Here is a 12,986-nt window from a genome sequence, read left to right as displayed (position 1 = left end):
GGAACAATCCTTGAAGCTCCGAAATCGGAAACCTTTGCGGTTAGATCACGATCAAGGAGTATGTTACTGGTTTTCACATCTCTGTGTATGATGGGAATGGAAGTTGCAAAATGCAAGTAAGCCAAGGCTTCAGCAGTTTCTGCCGCTATTCTCAATCTTACTTTCCATGTAAGCTCTGATGATATTTGTGTATAACCATGAAGATGATCATGGATAGTACCATTTGGAACGAACTCATAAACAAGCAACAGAAGTAAGAACTAAAATATGACTTCAAGTGCAAATTCTAAATAAGGAAGGGAGTCAGCACACAATCATTAAAGTAACCAAGGTAAAAAGGACAAATTAATTCTTCTACAAATAAAAATAAGAGCCAGTAGAAGAGAGAATTATTGTCAAATAAAGATAAACCAATATAGCTTATGCTCAAATAAGGATGCAATGAAGTCAGGTCACAAGCATGTTGCAGATTAATGAGGGAACAACAATCCCTTATCTGAATGATAAATACATGAATGGATCAAATGTCACGGAGACCTTTCTACAAATTGGACAAACTAATGTTGATTCATATTGAAACTAAGCCATAACATAAATCAAAATTCCAAAAATCACTAAAATGGCTGCACAATCAACCATGTATTATTCATTTTATGAAGTCTAGCAAGCTGTAAAGCAATTTAACATCATTAAAAAGCATTCTTGGCTGCAAACACTAAGCAGCAACAATCATCCAAATATAAGTACATTCATAAAAATGAAATGAATAACTCATTCTCCTGTTCTAAAGTATTTAAGATTCAGAGTGATGTAACCAAGTTCCAACAGTAAAACTAATAGAAACAGAAAAAAAGTGCTGTTAAACTCCTCTTTGATTGTTGCAACGGATGGTTCACAACTATGCCTCATCATCATCATTTGCCCCTAAAATTTAAGCAACATATTTTTAAGTTTAAAAAGAGTAAACTAAGTATAACAAAAAATAAAAAATAAAATTTAAAACATTTTATACCACCAGAATCGTAATCCATTGAGAACTCAGTCTCGCCACCACTCTGTTCATAATACCTTGAGGAATCTAAATCTTCCTGGATCAAAACAGCAAATAGGAAGGCTTATGAGCTAGCCATACAATATTATACGTAACAAAATATACTTGAACTTAAATGTATTGAACTTACATCTTCCTCCTCAAACCATTCAGTGTGAACATACTCATCACTTTCAGCATCTACGAAGGAGTAGTCTTCACCCTCAATATTCTCCACAGCGTCATCATCAAATTGGGGAGTGCTTTCATCTATTTTCCTCATGGAACACGTAGCAATGTTATGACCCCTCTTGCGACAGTAGCTGCAACGCTTAGGCTTCCTTGTGGTCTCTATCTCAGTACTTCCATTCTTTGCAAGGTCTTCGTACATGTATTCCGCATGCCCCTCCATCATGTTATTGTCCCCACTATGAGCCCTAATACATGAAAGTATATTTACCAATGCATCTCATGATTCATTAAAAAGATCCCCTTTTAGGCACCCTTCATTCATAATTTGTTTACACCAATGTGCCAAACATGCACGCCGACTGATAGCCAAGGAATCCTCCATCAAGCCTCCCATGTCATCATACCCACTAATTCCTTCCTTCGCTTTTCTAGTCCATCTTCGCAGCACTAATGATTTTGGCAGCTCTGCAATGTCTAGAAAACCCAAAACAGCAAGTATATGACTGCATGGAATACCTATGGAGTCCATTCTCATGCATGAGCATTTAAATTCAACTTGCTCTTCGTGAAAAGACACATGCCATATCATGTTAGGCTTGTAAAATTTTGACACCTGATAAATCTTGCAAGAACTCGTTTCCTTTTCATATATTACCTTCAATGTGCTGGCCTTGTGGAGCATTGAACGGAACAACATAAAAATTTGCCGGGTATAAATGGTAGATGCTGACCTTTCTAATTGTTGAAAGTGTGTCTGCATCATAGGTTGTCCAGTTGATGATTTAAAGTCTGCCAAATCCTCTCTGTGCCGCATGTAGCTCAAACAACGCTGGAAGTGGTCAACAAATTCTGTCAAATTATGGCGTGATTTAACATATCTTTTGAGGACAGCATGTAGACTTTCACACCTCGAAGTCGTTCTAAACCCAGCAAAGAATTTTCCTCGGATATGAGCGGTAGCCCACATGTTTCTTTTCCCATACATATCTGCTATCCATTCCCGATCTTCCACTCCAAAGAATCCAACCATTTCCTCCCACTTTTGTTCGAACACACCAACTTCGTAATCACCTAGCATTAACTTTGTAAACATTTTCGTAAACTGAGGTTTGTGAATATTACTTGTTGCATTACGCATCAAGTGCCATGCACATAACCTATGATGTGCATTCGGAAACACTTCCTGAATAGCAATAGCCATCGATTGATGACCATCCGTAATTACTGAAGTCGGTATCTTTCCCTTCATTGCAATGAGAAGTTGTTTTAGTAACCACACATAGGTGCTTTTCCTCTCATTCGAAACTATCGCAGCACCAAATACAACGGTTTGATTATGGTGGTTAACTCCCGAGAATATTACCACCGGCAATCTGTATCTATTCTTCTTATATGTGGCGTCAAATGCTAGCACATCCCCGAACAGATCGTAATCCAACTGACACCGGCCATCACACCAAAAAATTTGCCAAAACACTTCTTTTCTACCCTTTTCAACACTATAGAACAAGTTTCGATCCCTTGCTGCTAGCGTTTCCAGGTAAGCCATTGCAAAGGTTAAATCATCAGGTAATTGTCTTCTTTGCTTTGCAACTTGATTGTGCATATCCTTAATTGAAAAATTAACGTTCTCGTACCCACCACACTGGCTAGCTAATGACCCAAATATGTTTGGTATGCTGATCCCCACCTCTTTCATATGGTTCATTTGACTAATGTCAGGCTCAGTCATTTTCTTGTGAGATCTTAACATTCTTGCTAACTTTGGAACAACAAGATCATGGTTGTATTCATCATAAAAATCTCTCACTACCCAACTCTCAGTTACCGCATCGAAGAAAACATGAAGTTTACTCATACAACCACATCTTGTCTCTGGTTTTGGCTCCCTAACTCGATTTTTCATATGGTTCCATTTTTCTCTAACTTTTCCATCAACTATTCTACTCCTACTCTTTCGCACACTGAAGCCCCTCGTCTTGGCATATGAATTATAAAATTCGAATGCCAAGCCAAGATCAGCAAAGTGCAATTGACAAATATTTTTCATAGATAGACTTGAAAAATCAATCTTACCAATATCTTCCCAAGAGTTTATGCGATATTGATCCATATCCACTGCATCAGAAGTTACGTCTTCATCCACATGATCACTAACATTATGCACATTTTGATCACTTGTGTGTCTTTGACTATTTGATGCTTCCTGCAATTTATAGTGACTAACGTTAATTACCCAAAAAATAGCATAAATTAGGTACAATTTATAATCAAATAAGCAAAATTAACCAAAAATCATTGAATTTTTAAAAAGAATCACAATACTAATTTCTGAATTTTCTTATGGCAGCTTAAACTCTATCTCGTCTCATATTTTGGTGATTAAGATCAATTATATAGATTCATATAGGGGTGGGCATGGTTTGGATTTTTATAAATTCAAACTGGATCCACTTTAGAACCAGTTTTATGGTTCATGAAACCAAACCAATACTGTGAACAAGAGGGATTACGATACAGCATTTTTACATGATCATTTCAAGTTAAACAAGAGATAGACACAACCAAGTTTCCAAATTACACCTTAGAATCTCTACCTATTTAAAGTACATTATCTATCTCCCTCCCTTAGCATAAATATTCATGGCTAATCTTAAAACAAACATGAAAGAGTATCAATCCAAACAACACTTATCAGCTAAGGTACCTTAACCTGTCACGAAAAGTACATTGATAGCAATAACTAATTTGCTTAATTGAAAGAGCTAAAGAAGTTGCTTTCTTGAAAGGGTATCAATCCAAACAACACTTAAGCTCTTGCGCAATAAAAGAGCTTCCATTGAAAGCAGCTGAATTGCTACATCTAAGGTACCTTAACCTGTCTTTCAATCATGAGCTAAAGAAGTTGCCTTCTGCAATAACTAATTTGCTTAATTGGCAAACTTCAAATCTTAACGGATGTGATACTCTTCAGAAACTGCTAAAAAGTGTAAGAAAATTAATTTGCAATAAGTAATTTGCTTAATTTTGCACTACTGTGAAAGAAGCTGTTTCTTTAAAATTTAAAATAATTTTAAAAAAATTAGCTGATTTTCTAACATTACTCAAATCTAAAACACTCACTTTACAGGCACTTGCTTAGTCAACCAATAAAATGCAACAATTCATAATAAGCTTTAAGCAAAATGATACTACTGAAATCCAAATTAAAAGCCAAGGGCATATATATGCATGTGCCTAATAAATATGATATATAACCATGTATCAGAATTTAGGTAATTTTTCTTATTTCACAGTGACATAGTCATTTCATTTCACTACCGCACATGTTCTCAAACATAATGTAACACTAGTCAACAAGCATTCAAAGGTTTCCTTGAGTCAGTTGTTAAACTCATAATAGAACCATAAATGTAACCAAACAATAGAGCAATTTTCAATCTAAACTCAACAACTCCGCTGTTGTAGCCTCCAAAAGTAATGAAAGAAAAAACACAATATCAAATAGCTAGAACTCATAACTTGTTCAATGCTTCTATAAATAGTTTGGCATAAGAAAAATCATGATCTAGATGAACTATTTTCTTTTACTCATTTCATTAAAAAAGAATCATCTATAAATAGTTTGCCATTCTTCTTTTAATGCAAATTGCATAACTAACTAAACATTGGTTACTCAAAGACAGAATATAAGAACAGGTTAACTAAAAACCAGAACATCAGAGTTTGTTACATCACTTAAAAGTAAGAACCGAGAAATTTACTTCTTACGCATCCACATCCATTCTTATACCATTGTTTATAAAATCCATGAAGCCTCATACCTCACTATGTTAGATACCAATAGAACAATAATAAAGAATTACACTTGCTATATATGATTACCAAATTGGCATGAATCTTAGCTACACCAACATATTGTAGCACAAAACAGAATAAATATAGCTTACAACCTCTGAATTAGAACAAATAAATAGAACAAAAAAATTGAATGAAATCAACGAAAGGAAGCAATACAACAGATTCATACAAAGGAGTGGAGGAATACAACAAGAAGATAAAAGGAACAAAAAGAAAATTAAATCAATGAAGTAACTTCATACCTGAGTCTGAGGCTCCATTGTTACTCTGGAAGTGGAGGATGCAGGGGGGATGGAGCACCAGCGCTGACAACCACTCGACGAGAGAAGAGAGAAAAGAAAAGAGAGAAGAGAGAAGAGGAGACGGGGAGGGAGAGGCTACGAATGACGCTGGAAGATGGATTGGACGGCAACAGTGACGACTCGGCTGAAGGGCAACGGCGAATGCTGAGACCAGCGGAGAGTAGAGTAGGTGGCGGCGACGGGTGAGTAAATAGGGGGAAAAGGAATTGGGAATTAAGGTACCGTATGGTGAGTTTGGGGGTGGGGCTGAATTTGGAGTGTGGTGAATTAAGGGTTTTATTAGTTAAATTTAAAAAATATTTATGGTAAACATAAAAAAATAATTATTATTATTAAACCCCATGTGGGGTATATTTATAATTTGTATTTTGTGTCTATTAGAAAAGCTCAAAAGACTTGAGCTTACTAAAGACAGACCCCGGAAATGGATCCTCTCCATTTTTATTTTTACTGGAGAGAATAAAGTGTCATCTTTCATCTTTAATTCTATAAGTGGGATTAAAAATAAATAAGAGAGAAAGAGTCATGAAGGGTGAGATTAAACACTGGATACCATCCAATTTTTTTTTTTTCACTGAAGAAGATCTACTTCCTGTAAGGTTAAGCTACCTAACAATATTGGACAGTAACGAACCAATATCTATTATATCTATCTATTCTATTATATAAAAATCGGATTTCTACACTTAATGATGGAGCTGACATAGCATGCTTCTAAGAATGTTTCCGATTTATTTCTTTTAATTCTATAAAGGAAATCAATTATAACTAATTAATAATATCAATTAATTAATTTGATTAGACATTCAAATCTTACAATTAATTATATTAATTAATTAATTTTATGTGTACTTTATGTGTTTAAGGAGCTGATATATAAAATTATAGTATAATTTACAGTATGCTAAAATATTAGAACATTATCGTATAGATATTTTTGAATTTTTCCATTAAATTCAATCATATAGGATCTTAAAAATTATGTAATTATGTAATTATTTATTTTTTCATATAATTATTGTATTGGTCATTTAAATTAGTGAGACTATTTTTATTATTAATATTTATAAATATATTATTATCTGTATAATTAATTAAATCATCTTAAGTTTAATTCTATTGAATTAATTATTTGAAGTGTCATCGTTATTTCTATTTTTAAAGATTTTTTTCTAATATTATTTAACAATTATAATAACATGATAATAGTTAAAAAATGACAGAAGAAAAATTTTTTTAATATAAAAATAGGGCAAAAAGAATAAATTTATTTAATAATTTTTTCAGAATATATATGTTTCTTCTTTATAGATAATTATTGTAAGGCATCAAAAACTCTAACAGTTATTAAGAATAAATGATCGTTATAAAAATAATGCCAATTTAAATGATATACAAATAAACCATGCCAAACATAACCTACAACTTAAAAAGGTTACTTACGAAAGAATATAGTTTATAACATTTATTTTTTTTTACTATTTATTTCAAAAAAAATCTTAATTACTTAACTATCTTTATTTTTTAAATTATATATATGCAATTTTACTCTTTTTTTTATGATAGAATTCTACTTGTGATGCTAATTCTTTTAATAATGTAAATGCAGATAATTATATTTTTACTTTTTGATATAATTAATATATTATTAATAATAAATAGTAATTAACCCCTCATAATTTTAATCAAAGCATTTTGACGATAGTTTTTATTTATTGATGTTAATGGTTGATTGTTTCTTTAAAATAAAATGCATTATAATTTTAGGTTATTTCATAATTAACAATAATGCTTGATTAATTTTTTAAAAATAAATTACATTATGATTTTAGGTTATTTTACTATACATAATTAATGTTCATAATACTAAATTACTCTAAATTGTCTATTTTCTATGGTTAGTAGTTAATTCCAAATTGAAAAGATTTTGTTGAATTATTGAATAGTCCAAGTATAATTGAGGTAGTTAATTTAGTTTATTTATTTATTAATATATTTGATCGAAAGCATGAATAATAAATAAGACAAAAAAAAATTAAAAAAATAAAATGTTAGTAATTACTTAAAATAAATAAAAAAATAAATTATAGTGTATTATTTTATTTAAATTATTAATAATTAGAAGAATAAAAGGTCAGTAATTATTTTAAATAGACATTGAATTTATTTTTATGGTACTAATTTATTTGAATTGTTAATAAAATTTTATAATTTTCAGATTTATATCTATTCAATTTATGTATTTTATTTTATTTTACTTTAACAAAAAATTAAAACGTGCCTTTTTAATTATTTTTTTAGAAAGTATAGTAAAATGAGTTATATCAATTATAATTAATTATCTATAATTAAACTAATTGATTGTGTTAATTTGTAAGATGAATAACATATAATAAATGATGTGAAATTAATTATAATAAGTTAATAATTAATAAATAAATAAAAAATAAAAAAAATCTTTTTTTATTGTCTTTTGATAACTACACATTTTTATTCGTTCACTTTTTCTTTATCTCTTCCTTTCATATTTATTTATTTTAATTTATTGAACTAAATCAAGTATACTAATTATTTGTATTAACTAATTAAGTATTTTTTGATGGGCTCTGCTAACTGTGTCCTTAGAGCATAGGCTAAAAATATTATAAAAAGAAATATTTTATAAAAATTATTGAAAAATAAATATTTTTAAAATGTGTCCTTAAGAGACAACTTAGCTAAATTATTTTTTAATTTAATGTGTTTGATTCATTCAACTGTATTAATTATAACTAATTAATTATATTTAATTTGATTTTATTAAAATAAATAATATTTTATCATTTAATATTTTATTTGATTCATTAAATTACATCAATCATAACTAATCAAATATTTAATTTAATTAGAATAGATATTAAATTATTTAAAATTTTGTTTGATTCATTAAACCACATAAATATTAAATGATTTAATAAATAATATATAAGGCAATGAAATAAATGAATTTATTTAATTTAATTTATTATTTTATTATTTTATATATATAATAAAATGAGTATTAATTAATTGATACTTAAATAAATTATTTAAACTGGTCACATATATTTTTCAATTGTTCTCTTATTAGTACGGTCTAATAAATAAAACAGGTATTAATCATTGTAGTGAATGAATATTTATTATTTTTGAATGAATTCATTTAAAAATATTGAAGGATTTCAATTCTATATGCCACGATTTTATTTTGTTATTAATGTATATATACTCCTATATTATATATTTTATGATTTCTATGAATTGATTATTTTATTATTATTATATTATAGTTTTTTTGTTATTTTTTTCAAAAATTTTCAAAGAATATCCATAAATAATCATGGGTATCTGTATTCGCTAAGGAGATAATTAAATAGAGAGACTTGCGACGAAAATGGAGAGCGAACGGGGGATATTTTTTTTAAATGGGAGCAAATGACGGAAAAAGGGGTCCGCCGCTGTGTCCACACGAGTATCTATTACTATATCTAACTAACAACGAAAATTCAATTTGAGTCGATTTGAGATAGGACATGTGAACTTTATCTGCATCGGGTTTTAAGACAATGAACCTAATTCGAATTAGGATCCTAACAATAAACTTAGGTTGATCTTACTCACTTGACTTAATATTGAGTCATTATTGTAATAAATATTATACTATTAAATATGATTATATTTAGTATATATAAAAGTTAAGTATACTTATAATAGATTTTATTATAATCAAACTAAAAAAATTCTAATTATCTTTTTTTTTTTAATTTTAAATATTATTTACTATCTTATTGAAAAAGTGAATAATAATAATCACTCGCATAATTAAAATAGATCATCCATCATAAAATATAAAATTTTAACCGGTAATAACGTTGATCATATTGGTTGACTTCATGAATGAATATGATACCAATAAATAAAACCGTCACAATTAAATTTCAATAAAGGCAAATCTCCATAAGTATTGCTATCATTAATGAGAACTGTTCTACTTTCAAGACAAATACTATTTTCTTTCACTGTATTTTTCAACTCGGCTGGTCGAAAACTAATCCTCCACGGATTGAAGCTCCATTTATTAAAGGTCTGCCTCTAGCCAATGAGTTGTTACATACACAAGGCGGAATTTGAAACTCTAATACTTACTTAGGTAGACAAGTGAGATGACCACTCAATCAATCCAAATCAGTTAAGACAAATACTAATTATTTTTAATATTTTTAATATTAAAAATAATTAAATTTTGATTTTAATTATAACTTTGTAAAATATTTATAGTAATAATTATTATATATATCTTTTGTTTAATTTTTTAATAAAAAATTATATATTTTTATTAATTATCCCGTATAGTGTACGGGAACATATACTAGTATATCTAATTTTACAACCAAAATGTATCACATATCACTTTTTCATTATAATTAAAATCAATTTTTTTTTCTAAAATTAAAGAGTTCTATCCTCTTTCCTACTAATTGTATAACCAAAATATGTCAAATATCACTCCCTCATTACAATTAAAATCAAATCTTTCTCTCCAAAATTAAAGAGTTCTTTCCTCATCTCTACTAATTTTACAACCAATGTGCCACATGTCATTCACTCATTGCAATTGAAATCAAATCTTTTCCTCCAAAATTAAAGAGTTCTCTCTCTTCCCTCTCCCTTTGTCTATCCCTCTTATTCCTTCAACTACTCTATTTCTTTTATATATCATTATCAATGAATAATTATAAATTTGACAATCAAAATATGCAACATGACATTCTTTAATTATATTAAAATTAAAATTAAAATATTAAAATTAAAATTAAAATATAGCTATATTATATATTGTATTATATTATATATTATTATTTAATTTAATAACAAAATGTGTCACATGACACTCTTATTAAATTTGAGAGAAAATATTTTTTTCTAAAATTAATAAACTCTCTTCCTTAGTCTCCCCATACTCAATTAAGAGGTTGCGGTTTCGAGTCTCATATTTTTGGTAAAAAAAAAAAAAACAGACTTAATATCTAATCAAAAGTATACAAGTTAAATCATTTCAAATTTTAGATAACAAATATTAAAATTAATTATTAGTAATAAATCAAACTCTTTTACGTGAAAATAATAACTAAAAATCTTATTATTTGATTTTGTATCCACGGAGATCCTGGTCTTCTTAGTCAACGAGAATTTTTGTTCTTTACGATCTTTTTGTAAAAGTAATTTGATTCTATAAATCATTAAATCTTTTGTGCTATAATCTATAATGTCAGGACAAAACCAATATAATTTTAAAAGATTTATATTTTTGTAATGTTATTACGGGCAAAAATACTAGTTAGTTACTAAAATCAATTATTAATTTATTTGTGTATAAAATATATATGTATTTTAATTTATTTTCAATGTGTATTTATATTTTAACATATATTTTATATTAGTGACTGATTTTAATAACTGATTCTGATGTACATATAGCAAAGTGGATTATTATCCAAAATATTAAGAGGTAAATACTTTAGCAATGGTAATGCTATAACGGCAGAGTTCCTTGTAGATAACCATTTCCAACGCCTACTCTTCTCTCTCTTCCCATCCGATCTCTCTCCTTCTCGGATATACCATAATCCTTCTCTCACTTTCTGCCTTCAAAGTTTAGTGGTAAGCATCGATGGCGGCACCACCAGCTAGGGCTCGTGCAGATTATGATTACCTAATCAAGCTCTTTCTTATTGGCGATAGTAGTGTGGGAAAAAGTTGTCTGCTTTTGCGATTTTTTTATGGTTCTTTTACAACCAGTTTGGCAATATCAAATCAAACACTCAATTGTTTGCTTTTGATTTTCACTCATGTCTCTTCCTCTGTTTAAACTTTTTTTTTTATTTTTTGTTTCTTCAATTTTATGGTTATATCAAATAATAAGATTCATGTGTTAAATTATACATTTTTCTCTAATAAAAATTTAATTGTTGGATGCTCATAGTTACTTTTTTTTTTGTTTATTTATCTCTTTCTTCTTCTATTTTAATGGTCAATTTAGGATGGTCATTTTAGTAAGTATGCGGATGGTTATTTTAATTTTTATGTAGATGATTATTTTGATTGGATTAGATTTAGTTATATATAATTAAAATATGTTGGATGTTCAATTCATTAGATATGCGGATGATTATTTTTATTCTTAAGTGGATGGTTACTTTTACTAAGGGTGAGTAGCGTGTGACAAACCAAGCAGCGATGGTGAAGTGGGATGATTATTGATAAAAGTGGGAGATGACCGCCGATTAAAAAAGAAAAGAGTATTAGAGTGAAATATTTTGATAAATTAGAATTTTGAATGGTTATTTTTTAAAAATAACTAACTATATTTTTTAAAAATTTAAAATTAAAAATTAAAAAATTTAAAATTTAAAATTTAAATTAAAATAATTGAACAAAAATTTTTGAATTTAATTAATATTTAGAGTAATTTTTATTATTTATTTATATTGGGTTAAATAACTAACTTATTATATATATTGTCAAGATTTCCTATCTCCCTAACGGGATTCTAATTGATTACTTCTTGTTAGATTATTGTTAAAGCGTTGGAAAGGAAGAATGCAAAGAAATCGTGGCAAGAGTAGTCCAATAATAAAGGAATGTTTCAAAAAAGGCTGCTAGTGTTTGTGTTAAATTGCCAAACAATAATTGCACTCACAGAACACGCCTACGGCCTTTTATGAGGGAAATTAAATTAAAAGCAAAGAAAATAATAAAGATTACTAGCTAGTTCGATTAGAAAATTAGTCGTAGTAAACGAGTGTCAATAATTAATTTGTTTGTCTAATACTATTTTCTAACAAGCCATACATTTTTCTTTTATAATTTTGTGGAAATTCCAACTAGCTATGCCACATCCCCACGTGTATTTCTACTACTATTTCTGAAAAGTTATTGTGTTAGCATTGCTCATATTACATGAGTTGTATGTTAAAATAAAAATGTTTGAAAAAATAATAAAAAAGTCTGAAATAATTTAAAATTATTTTATTTTCTTTAATTACTATCTATGAAACACGAACATTTCGTTGAGTTATCGTGTTCGTATATCGGACACATTTTAGACACGATGTTTATCGATACTCGTCTGACACGCGTATCTGTTGTGCCCAACTGTATTTTAATAAAAAATAAAAATTCTTCGCCGGACATACTTGAACACGCCTAAATACAATTACTTGTCAGCGTGTCCAGCCTTATTCTTAACATGTATTCTTGAAATGGATTTAGAAATAGGGAGCCACTTAGATAAAGATATCAAAAACGTCTTTTTTTAAAGATATTTTTTAAAAATTAAAATTTAACACATATAATCAATTAAATTATATTATTTTTATTAAAATTAGACTGGACAAATCAGTTTAGCAAAAAAAAATTAATAAATTAAATTTTTAAACCGATATAAATTAATATTTTTTATAAAAAATTACTACAATATCCCTATTATAAAACACAACTAAAATATCCCTATTATATATATATATATATATATATATATATATTCATTTTGAAAACTTTAAATTCTAATTTAGTAATTTTTT

At 28.3% G+C, this 12,986-nt stretch overlaps 1 protein-coding gene across 1 annotated transcript in view; it reads left to right on the top strand.

Moving 5' to 3' along the window:
• Nucleotides 5,467-12,986, top strand: part of LOC107607776 (putative wall-associated receptor kinase-like 16) — a 16,976-nt gene continuing 9,456 nt past the window's right edge. Inside the window, exon 1 of the mRNA XM_021107956.1 lies at nt 5,467-5,567. Within this exon, the coding sequence (XP_020963615.1) occupies nt 5,467-5,567 (101 nt within the window). The remainder of the gene's footprint in view (nt 5,568-12,986) is intronic.

The sequence above is a fragment of the Arachis ipaensis genome, chromosome B07 (genome assembly GCF_000816755.2).
Source record: "Arachis ipaensis cultivar K30076 chromosome B07, Araip1.1, whole genome shotgun sequence".
Classification (NCBI taxonomy): domain Eukaryota; kingdom Viridiplantae; phylum Streptophyta; class Magnoliopsida; order Fabales; family Fabaceae; genus Arachis; species Arachis ipaensis.
Note: the sequence above shows the minus strand (reverse complement) of the source record. Positions and strands in the feature narration are given on the sequence as shown.